Source organism: Bombina bombina, chromosome 1 (assembly GCF_027579735.1).
Source record: "Bombina bombina isolate aBomBom1 chromosome 1, aBomBom1.pri, whole genome shotgun sequence".
Classification (NCBI taxonomy): Eukaryota; Metazoa; Chordata; class Amphibia; order Anura; family Bombinatoridae; genus Bombina; species Bombina bombina.
In genome coordinates, this window is record NC_069499.1 from 1,507,468,241 (window position 1) to 1,507,489,364 (window position 21,124).

Sequence of the window (21,124 nt, forward strand, 5' to 3'; positions counted from 1 at the left end):
TGGGGAAAGATCCCCAAGGCTGATGGGGCTATTTCTACTCTTGCTAAACGTACCACTATTCCTATGGAAGATAGTACTTCTTTTAAAGATCCTTTAGATAGGAAACTTGAATCTTATCTAAGGAAAGCCTATCTATATTCAGGTCATCTTCTCAGGCCTGAAATTACTTTGGCTGATGTTGCGGCTGCATCAACTTTTTGGTTGGAGAATTTAGCGCAACAAGAATTGGATCCTGACATGTCTAGCATTGTTCGCCTGTTGCAACATGCTAATCATTTTATTTGTGATCCCGTTTTTGATATTATCAAAATTGATGTTAGATCCATGTCTTTAGCTATTTTGGCTAGAAGAGCTTTGTGGCTTTCTTTCCAAGGTAATAATTTGTTTGGTTCTCAGTTGGATTCTATTATTTCAACTGTTACTGGGGGAACGCGAGTTTTTCTGCCTCGGGATAAAAAACCTAAGGGTAAATCTATGGCTTCTAACCGTTTTCGTTCCTTTCGTCAAAATAAGGAACAAAAATCTAATTCTTCCCCCAAGGAATCAGTTTCCAATTGGAAGCCTTCCTCAAATTGAAATAAATCCATGCCTTTTAAAAAAACCAAAGTCAGCCCCTAAGTCCGCATGAAGGTGCGGCCCTCATTCCAGCTCAGTTGGTAAGGGGCAGGTTAAGGTTTTTCAAGGATATTTGGATACATTCTGTCCAAAATCAATGGATTCAGAGCTTTGTCTCTCAGGGGTATCGAATAGGATTCAGAGTAAGACCTCCTGTGAGAAGATTTTTTTCTCTCACGCATCCCAGCAAATCCAGTAAAAGCTCAGGCTTTCCTGAAGTGTGTTTCAGACCTGGAGTCCTCAGGGGTAATCATGCCAGTTCCTTTTCAAGAACAAGGTCTGGGGTTTTATTCAAATCTATTCATTATCCCAAAGAAAGAAAATTCATTCAGACCAGTTCTGGATCTGAAAATTTTGAATTGTTATGTAAGAGTAGCAAATTTCAAGATGGTGACTATAAGGACTATTCTGCCTTTTGTTCAGCAAGGACATTATATGTCTACAATAGACTTGCAGGATGCATACCTTCATATTCCGATTCATCCAGAACATTATCAGTTCCTGAGATTCTCTTTTCTAGACAAGCATTACCAATTTGTTGCTCTTCCATTTGGCCTAGAAACAGCTCCAAGAATCTTTTCCAAAGGTTCTAGGGGCCCTACTCTCTGTAATCAGAGAACAGGCTATTGCAGTGTTTCCTTTACGAGTATTGCAGTGTAGTCTTTACGTTATGCAGAATCTCACGCAAATCAACTAGTGTTGTTTCTTCAAAAACATGGTTGGAGGATCAATTTACCAAAAAGTTTCTTGATTCCTCAGACAAGGGTCACCTTTTTAGGTTTCCAGATAGATTGTGTCCATGACTCTGTCTCTAACAGACATGAGACGTTTCAAAATTGGTTGCAGCTTGTCGGCACCTTCAGTCTGTCATTCCCTTCAGTGGCTATGTGCTTGGAAATTTTAGGCCTCATGACTGCAGCATCGGACGCGATTCCTTTTGCTCATTTTCACATGAGACCTCTCCAGCTTTGTATGCTGAATCAATGGTGCAGAGATTATACAAATATATCACAATTAATATCCTTAAATCCCAATGTTTAACACTCTCTGACGTGGTGGTTAAATCACCAGCGTCTAGTTCAAGGGTCTTCCTTTGTTCGGCCAACCTGGACTGTGATCACTACAGATGCAAGTCTTTCAGGTTGGGGGGCTGTTTGGGGATCTCTGACAGCGCAAGGGGTTTGGAAATCTCAAGAGGCAAGATTACCAATCAATATTTTAGAACTCCGTGCAATTCTCTGAGCTCTTCAGTTTTGGCCTCTGTTGAAGAGAGAACTGTTCATTTGCTTTCAGACAGACAATATTTCAACTGTGGCAATCATCAGGGTGGGACTCACAGTCCACAAGCTATGAAAGAAGTATCTCGAATACTTGCTTTGGCGGAATCTAGCTCCTGTCTAATCTCTGCGGTACATATCCCAGGTGTAGACAATTGGGAGGCGGATTATCTCAGCCATCAGACTTTACATCCAGGGGAGTGGTCTCTCCATCCAGATGTGTTTTCTTAGGTTGTTCAGATGTGGGGTCTTCCAGAGATAGATCTGATGGCCTCTCATCTAAACAAGAAACTTCCCAGATACCTGTCCAGGTCCAGGAAGCAGTGGATGCGCTGACACTTCCTTGGTGTTATCATCCTGCTTACATTTTCGCCCCTCTAGTTCTTCTTCAAAGAGTGCTCTCCAAAATCATCATGGAACAATCGTTAGTTGCTGGTGGCTCCAGCATGGCCACACAGGTTTTGGTATGCGGATCTTGTTCGGATGTCCAGTTGCCAACCTTGGCCACTTTCGTTAAGGCCGAACCTTCTATCTCAAGGTCCGTTTTTCCATCAGGATCTCAAATCATTAAATTTGAAGGTATGGAAATTGAACGGTTAGTGCTAAGTCATAGAGGTTTCTCTGACTCCGTTATTAATACTATGTTGCAAGCTCGTAAATCTGTCTCTAGAAAGACTTATTATCGAGTTTGGAAGACTTGCATTTCATGGTGTTCTTCTCATAAATTCTCTTGGCATTCTTTTAGAATTCCTAGAATTTTACAGTTTCTTCAGGATGGTTTGGATAAGGGTTTGTCTGCAAGTTCTTTGAAGGGACAAATCTCTGCTCTTTCTGTTTTATTTCACAGAAAGATTGCTAAACTTCCTGATATTCACTTTTTTGTACAGGCTTTAGTTCGTATTACGACTGTCATTAAATTAATTTCTCCTCCTTGGAGTCCTAGTTTGGTTTTGAAGGCGTTACAGGCTCCTCCATTTGAACCTATGCATTCTTTAGACATTAAACGACTTTCTTGGAAAGTGTTGTTCTTTTTGGCTATCTCTTCTGCTAGAAGAGTTTCTGAGCTATCTGCTCTTTCTTGTGAATCTCCTTTTCTGATTTTTCATCAGGATAAGACGGTTTTGCGGACTTCTTTTCAATTACCTAAGGTTGTGAATTCTAACAACATTAGTAGATAAATTGTTGTCCCTTCCTTGTGTCCTAATCCTAAGAATTCTTTGGAAAGATCATTACATTCTTTGGATGTGGTAAGAGCTTTGAAATATTATGTTGAAGCTACTAAAGATTTCAGGAAGACTTCTAGTCTATTTGTTATATTTTCTGGTCCTAGGAAAGGTCAGAAGGCTTCTGCTGTTTCCTTGGCTTCTTGGTTGAAGCTTTTGATTCATCAAGCTTATTTGGAGTCAGGTGAGACCCCGCCTCAGAGAATTACAGCTCATTCTACTAGATCAGTCTCCACTTCGTGGGCTTTTAAGAATAAAGCTTCAGTCGATCAGATTTGCAAAACGGCAACTTGTTCCTCTTTGCATACATTTACTAAACTCTACCGTTTTGATGTATTTGCTTCTTCAGAAGCAGTTTTTGGTAGAAAAGTTCTTCAGGCAGCTGTTTCAGTTTGATTCTTCTGATGATGTTTTTAAGTTTTTCTTGTTATTAAAAGAATAAACTTTTAATTTGTGTTGTGGATTATTTTTTCAGCGGAAAATGGCTGTTGTTTATTTTTATCCCTCCCTCTCTAGTCTTGGGTATTGATATCCCATACGTCACTAGCTCATGGACTCTTGCCAATTACATGAAAGAAAACATAATTTATGTAACAATTTACCTGATAAATTAATTTCTTTCATATTGGCAAGAGTCCATGAGGCCCACCCTTTTTTATGGTGGTTATGATTTTTTGTATAAAGCACAATTATTTCCAAATTCCTTTGTTGCTGCTTTCTACTCCTTTCTTTATCACCCCATTGCTTGGTTATTCGTTAAACTGAATTGTGGGTGTGGTGAGGGATGTATTTATAGGCATTTTGAGGTTTGGAAAACTTTGCCCCTCCTGGTATGATTGTATATCCCATTCATCACTAGCTCATGGACTCTTGCCAATATGAAAGAAATTAATTTATCAGGTAAATTCTTACATAAATTATGTTTTTTAGCCAATCAATGCCCTCTAATAAATAACTCCACGGGCACAAGCACAATATTATATATGTTGTGCACTAGAACTAACGCCCTCTAGCTGTGAAAAACTATCAAATGCATTCAGATATGAGGAGGCCTTCAAGGGCTTAGAAATTAGCATATGAGCCTAACTAGATTAGCTTTCAACTAAGAATACCAAGAGAACAAAGCAAAAGTGAACTGGAAAATTTGTTTAAAATTGCATGCCCTATCTGAATCATGGAAGTTTAATTTTGACTAGACCATCCCTTTAAGAACTGAAGGTAATTTTCTGGAACTGTATTTAATCCTTTTTTTTTTTTTCTTTTTTTTTTTCCTCTCTCTCGAAGGTTGTAATGAAACAGAATGCTGTAATAGAACACTTAAAACAGAAAAAGACAATGACACCTGTTGAACGAGAAGAAAATCAAAGGTAGGATGTGCTTTGCACTTTTAATGTTTTTTTCATAGGTAGGTTTCACTTTGCAATGCAGTCTGTTACTATAGCTGTCTAAAATACTGTTGGCCAGATTACAAGCGGAGCGTTAAATATTGCTTTCATAAAAGCAATATTTGCGCTACTCTTTCTAATACCAGCGCACTCTAATGTGCCCTGGTATTAAAAGTTGTCAGCAATGGGAATGCGACCTCATGAGAGCGCGCTTCCATAGGTTACTATGGGAGCCTCGTTCTGATGTCGTCAGAACTTCAGCGCAGCGATGGCAGCATGTTTAAATATATATGTATATGATTATATATTTACACATTCATTATACACATATTAACAAATAAATATATAATGTATATAGTCATATACATATATATTTACTGGGAACACACAGTTCCCATAGATTGCAATGTAAGGCACTTTTTAGTGCAGGTTCTTTTCCTAACACCCCACTCCCACCAACCATAAAATATTGCCTAGTGCAGTAATTTTATTAAAAAATGAAGATGCTGCCATCTTTATTTTTTAATAAAATACACTACACACAGTATTTCTTCTGTTAAGTGTGATCAGTCCACGGGTCATCATTACTTGTGGGATATTAACTGCTCCCCTACAGGAAGTGCAAGAGGATTCACCCAGCAGAGTTGCTATATAGCTCCTCCCCTCTACGTCACCCCCAGTCATTCTCTTGCACCCAACGACTAGATAGGATGTGTGAGAGGACTATGGTGATATATTTAGTTTTTATATCTTCAATCAAAAGTTTGTTATTTTATAATAGCACCGGAGTGTGTTATTCCTTCTCTGGTAGAATTTGAAGAAGAATCTACCTGAGTTTTTCTATGATTTTAGCCGGAGTAGTTAAGATCATATTGCTGTTTCTCGGCCATCTGAGGAGAGGTAAACTTCAGATCAGGGGACAGCAGGCAGATTAATCTGCAAAGAGGTATGTAGCAGTTTATTATTTTCTGACATGGAATTGATGAGAAAATCCTGCCATACCGTTATAATGTAAACTCAGCCTTGAATGCAGTAGATGTAGCTGATATCAGGCTGTCATGTATGTATATTTTACACTTCAGTTTTCTGGGAAATGGTACTTCTCTGGCTTTTAAACTGTATACATAGACTTAACCTATTTTGCAGGGACTTGCAATAGGTTTTAAATGACAATTAATTATTGAGGTAAAACGTTTTTTTGCTGGCATGTAAAAACGTTTTTTTCTCTGAGGTACTGGGTGAAAAAATGTTTTGGGCACTTTTTTTCCACTTGGCAATAGTTTTGATTTAAATTAGAGCAGTTCACTGATCCCTCTCACTGTTATGTGTGTGGGGGAGGGGCCATTTTGGTGCTTTCACTATGCATCAGAAAAACTCAGTCAGAGGTTCATTTTCTTCCTGCATGATCCGGTTCATCTCTACAGAGTTCAGGGATCTCAAGAGTCTTTTTTGAGGGAAGTAATCATTCACAGCAGAGCTGTGCTGATTGTATTTACTGTGATATAAAAAACGTTTATTTGTGTATTTTTTTCTGCTGCCTGGGTTAGTTATCATTTACTGAGGGGAACAATCCTTTGCTAAAACTGTATATTCTGACAAAGATTGATGCTATAACTTAATTATTTTATCTGTTATAATATTTTCTGTGCTTCTTAAAGGCACAGTTCGTTTTCATATTATTTGTAAATTACTTTGAAAAGTATTTCCAAGTTGCTGTTTATTTGCTAGTGTGTTAAACATGTCTGATTCAGAGGAATATCTCTGTGCTATATGTGTTAATGCCAAAGTGGAGCCCAATAGAAATTTATGTACTAAATGTAGTGATGCTACTTTAAAAAATAGTCAATCTGTACAAATTGAACATATTTCACCAAACAACGAGGGGAGAGTTATGCCGACTAACTCGCCTCACGTGTCAGTACCTGCATCTCCCGCTCAGGAGGTGCGTGATATTGTAGCGCCGAGTGCATCTGGGCGGCCATTACAAATCACATTACAAGATATGGCTACTGTTATGACTGAAGTTTTGGCTAAACTACCAGAACTAAGAGGTAAACGTGATCACTCTGGGATGAGAACAGAATGCGCTGATAATGCAAGGGCCATGTCTGATACTGCGTCACAGTTTGCAGAACGTGAAGAAGGAGAGCTTCATTCTGTGGGTGACGGTTCTGATCCAAATAAACTGGACTCAGACATTTCAAATTTTAAATTTAAGCTTGAGAACCTCCGTGTGTTACTAGGGGAGGTATTAGCGGCTCTGAATGATTGTAACACAGTTGCAATCCCAGAAAAAATGTGTAGGTTGGATAAATATTTTGCGGTACCGACGAGTACTGACGTTTTCCCTATACCTAAGAGACTTACTGACATTGTTACTAAGGAGTGGGATAGACCCGGTGTGCCTTTCTCACCCCCTCCTATATTCAGAAAAATGTTTCCAATAGACGCCGCCACACGGGACTTATGGCAAATGGTCCCTAAGGTGGAGGGAGCAGTTTCTACTTTAGCTAAGCGTACCACTATCCCAGTGGAGGATAGCTGTGCTTTTTCAGATCCAATGGATAAAAAATTAGAGGGTTACCTTAAGAAAATGTTTGTTCAACAAGGGTTTATATTGCAACCTCTTGCATGTATTGCGCCTGTCACGGCTGCAGCAGCATTTTGGTTTGAGTCTCTGGAAGAGACACTTCAATCATCCACACTAGATGACATCACACACAAACTTAAATTCCTTAAGTTAGCTAATTCATTTATTTCAGATGCCGTAGTACATTTAACTAAACTTGCGGCTAAAAATTCAGGATTCGCCATTCAGGCACGCAGAGCTCTGTGGCTAAAATCCTGGTCAGCTGATGTTACGTCTAAATCTAAATTGCTTAATATTCCTTTCAAAGGGCAGACCTTATTCGGGCCCGGCTTGAAAGAGATTATTGATGACATTACAGGAGGTAAAGGTCATGCCCTGCCTCAGGACAAGGCCAAAGCCAAGGCTAGACAGTCCAATTTTCGTTCCTTTCGTAATTTCAAAGCAGGAGCAGCATCAACTTCCTCTGCACCAAAACAGGAAGGAGCTGTTGCTCGCTACAGACAAGGCTGGAAACCTAACCAGTCCTGGAACAGGGGCAAACAGGCCAGAAAACCTGCTGCTGCCCCTAAGACAGCATGAATTGAGGGCCCCCGATCCGGGACCGGATCTAGTGGGGGGCAGACTTTCCCTCTTCGCCCAGGCTTGGGCAAGAGATGTTCAGGATCCCTGGGCGTTAGAGATCATATCTCAGGGATACCTTCTGGACTTCAAATCCTCTCCCCCAAGAGGGAGATTTCATCTGTCAAGGTTGTCAACAAACCTAACAAAGAAGGAAGCGTTTCTACGCTGCGTACAAGATCTTTTATTAATGGGAGTGATCCATCCAGTTCCGGGGTTGGAACAAGGACAAGGGTTTTACTCAAATCTGTTTGTAGTTCCCAAAAAGAGGGAACCTTCAGGCCAATCTTGGATTTAAAGATCCTAAACAAATTCCTAAGAGTTCCATCGTTCAAGATGGAAACTATTCGAACAATTTTGCCCATGATCCAAGAGGGTCAGTACTTGACCACAGTGGATTTAAAGGATGCTTACCTTCACATACCGATTCACAGAAGTCATTACCGGTATCTAAGGTTTGCCTTTTTAGACAGGCATTACCAGTTTGTAGCTCTTCCATTCGGACTGGCTACGGCTCCAAGAATCTTCACAAAGGTTCTGGGCACTCTTCTGGCGGTACTAAGACCGCGAGGAATTTCAGTAGCTCCGTACTTAGACGACATACTGATACAAGCTTCAAGCTTTCAAACTGCCAAATCTCATACAGAGATAGTACTGGCATTTCTAAGGTCGCATGGATGGAAAGTGAACGAAGAGAAAAGTTCTCTCTTTCCACTCACAAGAGTTCCCTTCCTGGGGACTCTGATAGATTCTGTAGAAATGAAGATTTACCTGACAGAGGACAGGTTAACAAAACTTCAAAATGCATGCCGTGTCCTTCATTCCATTCAAGAGACCAGAAATTCTCTTCTATGGTGGCTTTATCGGCCACATCTGTCCAGGGGAATGCCATTCAGCAGGCCAGACTGGTCAATTGTAACAACAGACGCCAGCCTACTAGGTTGGGGCGCTGTCTGGAATTCTCTGAAGGCTCAGGGACTATGGAATCAGGAGGAGAGTCTTCTTCCAATAAACATTCTGGAATTGAGAGCAGTCCTCAATGCTCTTCTGGCTTGGCCCCAGTTAGCAACTCGGGGGTTCATCAGGTTCCAGTCGGACAACATCACGACTGTAGCTTATATCAACCATCAGGGAGGGACAAGAAGCTCCCTAGCAATGATGGAAGTATCGAAGATAATTCGCTGGGCAGAGTCTCACTCTTGCCCACCTGTCTGCAATCCACATCCCGGGAGTGGAGAACTGGGAGGCGGATTTCTTAAGTCGGCAGACTTTTCATCCGGGGGAGTGGGAACTTCATCCAGAGGTCTTTGCCCAAATACTTCCACGTTGGGGCAAACCAGAGATAGATCTCATGGCGTCTCGACAGAACGCCAAGCTTCCGCGCTACGGGTCCAGATCCAGGGATCCGGGAGCGGTCCTGATAGATGCCTTGACAGCACCATGGACCTTCAGGATGGCTTATGTGTTTCCACCTTTCCCGATGCTTCCTCGATTGATTGCCAGAATCAAACAGGAGAAAGCATCAGTGATTCTAATAGCGCCTGCATGGCCACGCAGGACTTGGTATACAGATCTGGTGGACATGTCATTCTGTCCACCTTGGTCGTTACCTCTGAAACAGGACCTTCTGATTCAGGGTCCTTTCAAACATCAAAATCTAACTTCTCTGAAGCTGACTGCTTGGAAATTGAACGCTTGATCTTATCAAAGCGTGGTTTTTCTGAGTCAGTTATTGATACCTTAATACAGGCTAGGAAGCCTGTCACCAGAAAGATTTACCATAAAATATGGCGTAAATACCTATATTGGTGCGAATCCAAAGGTTACTCTTGGAGTAAGGTTAGGATTCCTAGGATATTGTCTTTTCTACAAGAAGGTTTAGAAAAGGGGTTATCCGCTAGTTCCTTAAAGGGACAGATCTCAGCTCTGTCCATTCTGTTACACAAGCGTCTGTCAGAAGTTCCAGACGTTCAGGCTTTTTGTCAGGCTTTGGCCAGGATTAAACCTGTGTTTAAAGCTGTGGCTCCACAAACCTTGTTCTTAACGTTTTACAGGGTGTTCCGTTTGAACCCCTTCATTCCATTGATATAAAGTTGTTATCTTGGAAAGTTCTATTTTTAATGGCTATTTCCTCGGCTCGAAGAGTCTCTGAGTTATCAGCCTTACATTGTGATTCTCCTTATTTGATTTTTCACTCGGATAAGGTAGTTCTGCGTACTAAGCCTGGGTTCTTACCTAAGGTAGTCACTAACAGGAATATCAATCAGGAGATTGTTGTTCCATCCTTGTGCCCAAATCCTTCTTCGAGGAAGGAACGTCTTTTGCACAATCTGGATGTAGTTCGTGCCCTTAAATTTTATTTACAGGCAACTAAAGATTTTCGACAAACGTCTTCCCTGTTTGTCGTTTACTCTGGTCAGAGGAGAGGTCAAAAAGCTTCTGCTACCTCTCTCTCTTTTTGGCTTCGTAGCATAATTCGTTTAGCTTATGAGACTGCTGGACAGCAGCCTCCTGAAAGAATTACAGCTCATTCCACTAGAGCTGTGGCTTCCACTTGGGCCTTTAAGAATGAGGCCTCTGTTGAACAGATTTGCAAGGCTGCAACTTGGTCTTCGCTTCATACTTTTTCCAAATTTTACAAATTTGACACTTTTGCTTCCTCGGAGGCTATTTTTGGGAGAAAGGTTCTTCAGGCAGTGGTTCCTTCTGTATAAAGAGCCTGCCTATCCCTCCCGTCATCCGTGTACTTTTGCTTTGGTATTGGTATCCCACAAGTAATGATGACCCGTGGACTGATCACACTTAACAGAAGAAAACATAATTTATGCTTACCTGATAAATTCCTTTCTTCTGTAGTGTGATCAGTCCACGGCCCGCCCTGTTTTTTAAGGCAGGTAAATATTTTTTAAATTATACTCCAGTCACCACTACACCCTTGGCTTCTCCTTTCTCGTTGGTCCTTGGTCGAATGACTGGAGGTGAAGTAGAGGGGAGGAGCTATATAGCAACTCTGCTGGGTGAATCCTCTTGCACTTCCTGTAGGGGAGCAGTTAATATCCCACAAGTAATGATGACCCGTGGACTGATCACACTACAGAAGAAAGGAATTTATCAGGTAAGCATAAATTATGTTTTTGGGGGCATTTGGGACAGATTTATAAAATTAACCAGAGATCTGATCTCTGGTTATTTTAATAAGCGCTAATTGCTACCGCGAGCTCGGTTTTAATAAGTAGCCTCATACCTTTCTCCTTTTTCCTGCAGAATGATTGTTTGTAATCAGGTGATGAAGTACATCTTGGACAAAATTGACAAGGAAGAGAAACAGGCAGCTAAGAAAAGGAAGAGAGAAGAAAGTGTGGAGCAAAAGAAGAGCAAGCAGAATGCCAGCAAATTGTCTGCATTGCTGTTCAAACACAAGGAACAACTAAAAGCAGAGATATTGAAAAAAAGAGCACTATTGGACAAAGAATTGCAAATTGAGGTGCAGGTAAGCAAATTCTTGAAAAGCTTCCATTATCCAAATGTATATAATACTCTTTATAGGGACACTCAAGTCAAAAAATAAACTTTTATGAATCAGAGCATGCAGTTTTAAGACGCTTTAAAATTTACTTCCATTATCATTTTTTTTTATATACACACTTTCTGGGGAACAAGCAACTACTGAGCATGTGCACAGAGTATACGTATACTAGTCTGTGATTGGCTTATGTCTGTCACATAGCACACCGGCTGGAAAATAGGAGAATACATTTGCCAGAAAAAAAAATCTGCTTATTTGAAATTTAGAGTAGCTGTTGTTGCGTTGTCATTTTATTGTGCACATGTTTATTATGCATTTAGTGGTCCTTTAAGTTTACTCACACATTTACATATTTATGGTATACCACTTGAGGTTTAAGTTGCTAATAGCTTTGTTAAAGCAGCTTACTGCTAGGGTTGCCATCTCAGCCATGTTTTTTCCAGAAGGGTGGGGAAGGAGTAATATAAATAATGCTGTTGAGAAGCACAATACACGTTCATCCTTGCACACCCTGCAGCATATCTAACTCATAACTGTCCGGGAAAACATGGCTGAAGTGGCAGCCCTAACTCCAGCACAAGCTATTATCAGTGTATATATTCCTAGAATAGTTTGCAATATTTTTTTTTAATGGCTGCTTACCATACACACACCTATTTGTAGATTGTTACAATGTTGGCACCTATTGTGTGCTTCTATGATTTCAGTGGGGTTTTTTTTATTATGCTTTTTTTTTTTTTTTTTTTTTTTAGGATAATATAAGAAAAAAACAATAGAATGAAAACGTACGCATTGTATGATGTATAAAGAAATATTAAAACAATATCCCACATTGGCTGTTGCAGGGATGACCTTTCAAACACAAGCAGACCTCCCCACCTCACGATCAGTCATGTTTTTGCAGCAGCTTGTGTGAATAAAAAAAAAAATTGGCTTCTATTGTAAATGGTATGGTGTGTAGCCAGTGGGATTTATGTTTTTGCAGCAGTATTTTTTTATATTTAACCAGAGGGATTATGTGTGTGTGCAGCAGTGCTACTGTGCCCTGCTGTGTGCCTGTTGTGTGTGTGCAGCACTGTTAGTTTAGAGTAGCTGTTGCGTGTGTTTTCTGGGTTTCTTATTTTACTTTTTGTATGGGAAAGTAACAGTTTAAAATTAAATTGCTGCCTTGACTTAGCCTATTAGCCGTAATTATCCTACTATTTAAGTAGGAGTTGGGCAGAATCCATGAAAACCTTTTCAGGTGGGCACAAGAAAACTCTCCCTGACACACCTTTTTATTTTAAGGAGTGGGAAATGTTTTTTCCCACATTTCATGCAATAATTGTGTGTTTTTTTTTCCTTTTGCTACACATAAATACCAATTGTTTTATGGAGGCAAACTTTGCACTTCTTTCTTTCATTTAAATGGCAAGAGTCCATGAGCTAGTGACGTATGGGATATACATTCCTACCAGGAGGGGCAATGTTTCCCAAACCTCAAAATGCCTATAAATACACCTCCAACCACACTTGCACCTTAGTTTTACAAACTTTACCTCCTGTGGAAGTGGTGAAGTAAGTTTGTGCTCGTTTTCTTCTATGATAGGCGCTTCTAAGCATTTTGAAGCCCAATTCTCTCTGAGTACAGTGTTTGTCAGAGGGATGTGAAGAGAGTATCGCCTGTTGATTTTTATGGTTTCACTCGTGGTAAATCTTTTCAAGGATTCTCTGTTATCGGTTGTAGGAATTCATCTCCTACCTCCCTTTTCAGATCGACGATATATCCTTATACCAGTACCTCTGCTGATAGTTTTCAGTACTGGTTTGGCTGTCTGCTATATGTGGATGGGTGTCTTTTGGTAAGTATGTATCTTTGTTTAAGACACTCTCAGCTATGTTTGGCGCTTTATGTATTAATATAAAGTTTTAAATATATGTATTCACTTATATTTGCCATAAATCAGGCCTATGTGTATTTCCCTTTGCAGTCTAACAGTTTCAGTATGGGAATCATGTTTTAGGAAGTTATTTTTACTTACCTGGGGTTTAGGCTTTTTTTTTTCGCTTGTAAGATGTATCGAGTCCACGGATTCATCCTTACTTGTGGGATATTCTCCTCCTCTACAGGAAGTGGCAAAGACAGCACCCACAGCAGAGCTGCCTATATAGCTCCCCCCTTAGCTCCACACCCCAGTCATTCTCTTTGCCTACTCTAAGTAACTAGGAAGTGCAGAGCGAGTGTGGTGACAAAAATGTTAATAAAATATTTATTTCTCAAGCAAAAGTTTGTTATATTAAATGGTGCCGGTGTGTACTATTTACTCTTTGGCAGAAAAAGAGATGAAGATTTCTGCAAGGAGGATTATGATCTTAGCACTTTGTAACTAAGATCCACTGCTGTTCTCACAAGGGCTGAAGAGTACAGGAAAACTTCAGTTGGGGGAACGGTTTGCAGGCTAAACTGCATTAAGGTATGTTCAGTCTATGTTTTTCTAGACAGACTGTGTTTATTCTAGAAAAGGCTGGCAATATCCCCATGGGGAAAGGGTAAGCTGTATTCAGACACTTGGATAGGAATTTCAGCTTGCTTGAAGGGCTCATTTGTTACTGGTGACACTGTTAGGAAAAAACGTTTTTTGTTTGTTCAGTAAATGATGCAATTATAACGTTTTTTGAAGGGACTGAAGGGGTCATTGTGGCTTGTGTTAGGGTTTTTTTAACCCACATGGTTAATTAAGAGATACTCAGGTGTTTTTCTAATAGGCCTCAAAACATCGAGTGAGGTGGGAGGAGCCTATTTCACGCCTCAGTTGCGCAGTTTCTTTTCCTTAAGAGTCATCCAACTGCTTTTCTAGAGGTTCCTGCTGTGTTTGAGGGCTGTAAAGGAGTTTTTTTCCCCACAAATCGTTCTGAAGGGCAAGTAGGCGCCACAGCAGAGCTGTGGCAAGTTGCTGAAAGTTTTTTTTACAAGTTTTGATGTTTTTTCAATCCGGTTTTGCCATTAAGGGGTTAATTGTTTATTTGCATAGTTGTGCAAAGTTACTAAGGCTGTAAGATACTACTGTAAAAATTTCGTTAAGTTTCTTCTTTTTTACACTATTTTGCAGAACTTGTGCAGCTTTTTTTCTCTTAAAGGCACAGTACCGTTTTATTTCTAAGTGTTATTTACTTTACAAGACATGGCCACAGTTATGAATACAACCCTCACTGAGGTTTTATCCAAACTTCCTTGTTTAAAAGGAAATCGGGACAGCTCTGGGTTAAGGAAAAATGCTGAGCCGTCTCACGCTTTAGTAGCCGTTTCTGATATGCCCTCACAATGCTCTGAAGGGGCGAGGGATTTATTATCTGAGGGAGAAATTTCTGATTCAGGAAAGACGCTTCCTCAGACAGATTCTGATATTACGGCCTTTAAATTTAAGCTTGAACACCTCCGCTTATTGCTTAGGGAGGTATTAGCAACTCTAGATGATTGTGACCCTATAGTGGTCCCAGAGAAATTGTGTAAAATGGATAGATACTTAGAGGTTTCTGTTTACACTGATGTTTTTCCAGTCCCTAAGAGGATTGTCAATATTATTGCTAAGGAGTGGGATAGACCAGGTATTCCATTCACTCCCCCTCCTGTTTTTAAGAAAATGTTTCCCATATCTGATACCATAAGGGACTCATGGCAGACAGTTCCTAAGGTGGAGGGAGCTATTTCTACTCTGTCTAAGCGTACAACTATACCTATCGAGGACAGTTGTGCTTTCAAAGATCCTATGGATAAAAAATTAGAGGGTCTCCTGAAGAAAATTTTTGTTCATCAAGGTTTTTCTCTCCAACCTATTGCGTGCATTGATCCTGTAACGACTGCAGCTGCTTTCTGGTTTGAGGCTCTAGAAGAGGCTCTTCAAATGGAGACTCCATTAGAGGAAATTATGGACAGAATTAAGGCACTTAAGTTGGCTAATTCTTTTATTACAGATGCCGCTTTTCAACTGGCTAAATTAGCGTCAAAGAATTCAGGTTTTGCCATTTTAGCACGTAGGGCGTTATGGCTTAAGTCCTGGTCTGCTGATGTGTCATCTAAATCTAAACTTTTGAACATTCCTTTCAAAGGTAAGACCCTATTCAGGCCTGAACTGAAGGAGATTATTTCAGACATTACTGGAGGAGAAGGTCATGCCCTCCCTCAGGATAGATCAAATAAGATGAGGGCCAAACAAAATAATTTTCGTTCCTTTCGGAACTTTAAGAGTGGTCCCGCTTCAGCTTCCTCTGCTACAAAGCAAGAGGGGAATTTTGCCCAATCCAAGTCAGTCTGGAGACCTAACCAGGCTTGGAACAAGGGTAAACAGGCCAAGAAGCCTGCAGCTGCCTCTAAGACAGCATGAAGGGGTAGCTCCCGATCCGGGACCGGATCTAGTAGGGGGCAGACTCTCTCTCTTCGCTCAGGATTGGGTGAGAGATGTTCAGGATCCCTGGGCTTTAGAAATTGTGTCCCAGGGATATCTTCTGGAATTCAAGGGCTCCCTTCCAAGGGGGAGATTTCACATTTCTCGTTTGTCTGTAAACCAGACAAAGAGAGAGGCGTTCTTACGCTGTGTAGAAGACCTACATACCATGGGGGTGATTCGCCCAGTCCCAAAGGAGGAACAGGGGCTAGGGTTTTATTTAAACCCGTTTGTGGTTCCCAAGAAAGAGGGAACATGCAGGCCAATCTTGGATCTCAAAATTCTAAACAAGTTCCTCAAAGTTCCATCATTCAAGATGGAGACTATTCAGACTATTCTACCTCTGATCCAGGAGAGTCAGTATATGATTACCGTGGACTTAAAGGATGCGTATCTTCACATCCCTATTCAGAGATCATCATCAATTCCTCAGTTTCGCCTTTCTAAACAGGCATTACCAGTTTGTGGCCCTTCCTTTCGGGTTGGCCACGGCTCCCAGAATTTTCACAAAAGTACTAGGGTCCCTTCTTGCGGTTCTACGACCACGGGGCATAGCAGTGGCGCCTTATCTAGACGACATCTTAATTCAGGCGTCAACTTTCCAGCTAGCCAAGTCTCACACAGACATCGTGTTGGCTTTTCTGACATCTCACGGGTGGAAGGTGAACATAAAAAAAGAGTTCTCTCTTCCCCCTTACTAGAGTTTCCTTCCTAGGGACTCTTATAGACTCGGTAGAAATTAAAATATTTCTGACGGAGGTCAGAAAGTTAAAACTCTTATCCACTTGCCGAGCTCTTCATTCCATTCCTCGGCCATCAGTGGCTCAGTGTATGGAGGTAATCGGACTCATGGTAGCCGCAATGGACATAGTTCCTTTTGCCAGTCTACACCTCAGACCACTGCAACTATGCATGCTCAAACAGTGGAATGGGGATTATGCAGACTTATCTCCTCAACTGCATCTGGACCAGGAGACCAGAGATTCTCTTCTCTGGTGGTTGTCTCAGGACCACCTGTCTCAGGGAATGTGCTTCCGCAGGCCAGAGTGGCTGATTGTAACAACAGATGCCAGCCTGCTAGGTTGGGGTGCAGTCTGGAACTCCCTGAAAGCACAGGGCTTATGGTCTCAAGAGGAAGCTCTCCTCCCGATAAACATTTTAGAACTGAGAGCGATTTTTCAATGCGCTTTAGGCATGGCCTCAGCTTGCTGTGGCCAAATTCATCAGGTTTCAGTTGGACAACATCACGACTGTAGCTTATATAAATCATCAGGGAGGAACAAGGAGTTCTCTAGCGATGATGGAGGTAACCAAAATAATCCGGTGGGCAGAGGATCACTCTTGCCATCTCTCAGCAATCCACATCCCAGGAGTAGAGAACTGGGAGGCGGATTTTCTAAGTCGTCAGGTATTCGCCCAGCTGATTCAGTTATGGGGCACACCAGAATTGGATCTGATGGCGTCTCGTCAGAATGCCAAACTTCCTCGTTACGGGTCCAGGTCCCGGGATCCCAAGGCGGTACTGATAGATGCTCTAGAAGTGCCTTGGTCCTTCAATCTGACTTATGTATTTCCACCGTTTCTTCTCCTCCCATGTCTGGTTGCCAGAATCAAGCAGGAGAGACCTTTGGTAATTCTGATAGCTCCTGCGTGGCCACGCAGGACTTGGTATGCAGACCTAGTAGACATGTCCTCGGTTCCACCGTGGACTCTGCCAATGAGGCGGGACCTTCTAATTCAAAGGCCGTTCACGCATCCAAAAGTAATTTCTCTGTGTCTGACTGCTTGGAGATTGAACGCATGATTTTATCAAAGCGTGGTTTCTCTGAATCGGTCATTGATACCCTGATTCAGGCTAAAAAGCCTGTCACCAGGAAGATTTATCATAAGATTTGGCGCAAATATCTTTATTGGTGTGAATCCAAAGGTTACTCGTGGAGTAAGATTAGGATTCCTAGAATATTGTCTTTTCTCCAAGATGGTTTGGAGAAGGGATTATCTGCTAGTTCTCTTAAAGGTCAAATATCTGCTTTGTCTATTCTACTTCACAAACGTCTGGCAGATGTCCCAGACGTTAAAGCATTTAGTCGGGCTTTGGTCAGAATCAAGCCTGTATTTAAACCTGTTGCTCCGCCATGGAGCCTAAACTTAGTTCTTAAAGTTCTTTAAGGGGTTCCGTTTGAACCTATGCACTCCATAGATATTAAGCTTCTATCTTGGAAAGTTTTGTTTTTAGTAGCTATCTCTTCGGCTCGAAGAGTTTCTGAGCTATCTGCTTTACAATGTGATTCCCCTTACCTTGTTTTCCATGCAGATAAGGTGGTTTTACGTACCAAACCTGGGTTTCTTCCTAAGGTTGTTTCTAATAAGAATATCAATCAAGAGATTGTGGTTCCTTCTTTGTGTCCTAATCCTTCATCTAAGAAGGAATGTCTGTTACACAATCTTGATGTGGTTCGTGCTTTAAAATTCTACTTACAAGCAACTAAAGATTTCCGTCAAACATCATCTTTGTTTTTTGTTTATTCTGGTAAGTGGAGAGGTCAAAGGGCTACGGCTACCTCTCTTTCCTTTTTGGCTGAAAAACATCATCCGTTTGGCCTATGAGACTGCTGGATGGCAGCCTCCTGAAAGGATTACTGCTCATTCTACTAGAGCTGTGGCTTCCACATGGGCTTTTAAAAATGAGGCTTCTGTTGAACAGATTTGTAAGGCGGCGACTTGGTCTTCGCTTCATACTTTTTCCAAATTTTACAAATTCGATACTTTTGCTTCTTCGGAAGCTATTTTTGGGAGAAAGGTCCTACAAGCAGTGGTGCCTTCCGTTTAAGGTCCCTGTCTTGTCCCTCCCTTCTTCCGTGTCCTAATGCTTTGGTGTTGGTATCCCACAAGTAAGGATGAATCCGTGGACTCGATACATCTTACAAGAGAAAACATAATTTATGCTTACCTGATAAATTTATTTCTCTTGTGATGTATCGAGTCCACGGCACGCCCTGTTTTTTAAGACAGGCATATATACTTGTATTTTTAAACTTTCAGTCACCACTGCACCCTATGGTTTCTCCTTTTTCTTCCTAGCCTTCGGTCGAATGACTGGGGGGTGGAGCTAAGGGGGGAGCTATATAGGCAGCTCTGCTGTGGGTGCTCTCTTTGCCACTTCCTGTAGGGGAGGAGAATATCCCACAAGTAAGGATGAATCCGTGGATTCGATACATCACAAGAGAAATAAATTTATCAGGTAAGCATAAATTATGTTTCTTTCATGTAATTAGCAAGAGTCCATGAGCTAGTGACGTATGGGATATACATTCCTACCAGGAGGGGCAAAGTTTCCCAAACCTCAAAATGCCTATAAATACACCCCTCACCACACCCACAATTCAGTTTTACAAACTTTGCCTCCGATGGAGGTGGTGAAGTAAGTTTGTGCTAGATTCTACGTTGATATGCGCTCCGCAGCAAGTTGGAGCCCGGTTTTCCTCTCAGCGTGCAGTGAATGTCAGAGGGATGTGAGGAGAGTATTGCCTATTTGAATGCAGTGATCTCCTTCTACGGGGTCTATTTCATAGGTTCTCTGTTATCGGTCGTAGAGATTCATCTCTTACCTCCCTTTTCAGATCGACGATATACTCTTATATATACCATTACCTCTGCTGATTCTCGTTTCAGTACTGGTTTGGCTTTCTACAAACATGTAGATGAGTGTCCTGGGGTAAGTAAATCTTATTTTCTGTGACACTCTAAGCTATGGTTGGGAACTTTGTTTATAAAGTTCTAAATATATGTATTCAAACATTTATTTGCCTTGACTCAGAATATTCAACATTCCTTATTTTCTTTCATGTAATTAACAAGAGTCCATGAGCTAGTGACGTATGGGATATACATTCCTACCAGGAGGGGCAAAGTTTCCCAAACCTCAAAATGCCTATAAATACACCCCTCACCACACCCACAAATCAGTTTTACAAACTTTGCCTCCAAGGGAGGTGGTGAAGTAAGTTTGTGCTAGATTCTACGTTGATATGCGCTCCGCAGCAAGTTGGAGCCCGGTTTTCCTCTCAGCGTGCAGTGAATGTCAGAGGGATGTGAGGAGAGTATTGCCTATTGAATGCAGTGATCTCCTTCTACGGGGTCTATTTCATAAGGTTCTCTGTTATCGGTCGTAGAGATTCATCTCTTACCTCCCTTTTCAGATCGACGATATACTCTTATATTTACCATTTCCTCTACTGATTCTCGTTTCAGTACTGGTTTGGCTTTCTACAAACATGTAGATGAGTGTCCTGGGGTAAGTAAGTCTTATTTTCTGTGACACTCTAAGCTATGGTTGGGCACTTTATTTATAAAGTTCTAAATATATGTATTCAAACATTTATTTGCCTTGACTCAGAATGTTCAACTTTCCTTATTTCCAGACAGTCAGTTTCATATTTGGGATTATGCTTTAATTATCATATTTTTTCTTACCTCAAAAATTTGACTTTTTTCCCTGTGGGCTGTTAGGCTCGCGGGGGCTGAAAATGCTTCATTTTATTGCGTCATTCTTGGCGCTGACTTTTTTGGCGCAAAAATTCATTTCCGTTTCCGGCGTCATACGTGTCGCCGGAAGTTGCGTCATTTTTGACGTTATTTTGCGCCAAAAATGTCGGCGTTCCGGATGTTGCGTCATTTTTGGCGCAAAAAGCATTTAGGCGCCAAATAATGTGGGCGTCTTTTTTGGCGCCAAATAATATGGGCGTCGCTTTTGTCTCCACATTATTTCAGTCTCATTTTTTATTTGCTTCTGGTTGCTAGAAGCTTGATGTTTGGCATTTTTTTCCCATTCCTGAAACTGTCTTATAAGGAATTTGATCTATTTTGCTTTATATGTTGTTTTTTCTCTTACATATTGCAAGATGTCTCACGTTGCATCTGAGCCAGAAGATACTACAGGAAAACCTCTGCCTGCTGGATCTACCAAAGCTAAGTGTATCTGCTGTAAACTTTTGGTAGCTATTCCTCCAGCTGTTGTTTGTTTTAAATGTCATGACAAACTTGTTAATGCAGATAATATTTCCTTTAGTGATGTACCATTGCCTGTTGCAGTTCCCTCAACATCTAAGGTGCAGAATGTTCCTGATAACATAAGAGATTTTGTTTCTGAATCCATAAAGAAGGCTTTGTCTGTTATTTCTCCTTCTAGTAAACGTAAAAAGTCTTTTAAAACTTCTCTCTCTACAGATGAATTTTTAAATGAACACCATCATTCTGATTCTTTGGACTCTTCTGGTTCAGAGGATTCTGTCTCAGAGATTGATGCTGATAAATCTTCATATTTATTTAAGATGGAATTTATTCGCTCTTTACTTAAAGAAGTACTAATTGCTTTAGAAATAGAGGATTCTAGTCCTCTTGATACTAATTCCATACGTTTAGATAAGGTTTTTAAAGCTCCTGCGGTTATTCCAGAAGTCTTTCCTGTTC

At 41.0% G+C, this 21,124-nt stretch overlaps 1 protein-coding gene across 1 annotated transcript in view; it reads left to right on the forward strand.

Moving 5' to 3' along the window:
* The window catches only part of BPTF (bromodomain PHD finger transcription factor), a 923,754-nt gene that overhangs the window by 755,487 nt on the left and 147,143 nt on the right, over positions 1-21,124 (forward strand). Inside the window, exons 25-26 of the mRNA XM_053721515.1 lie at positions 4,400-4,482; positions 10,973-11,198. Of these exons, the coding sequence (XP_053577490.1) occupies positions 4,400-4,482; positions 10,973-11,198 (309 nt within the window). The remainder of the gene's footprint in view (positions 1-4,399; positions 4,483-10,972; positions 11,199-21,124) is intronic.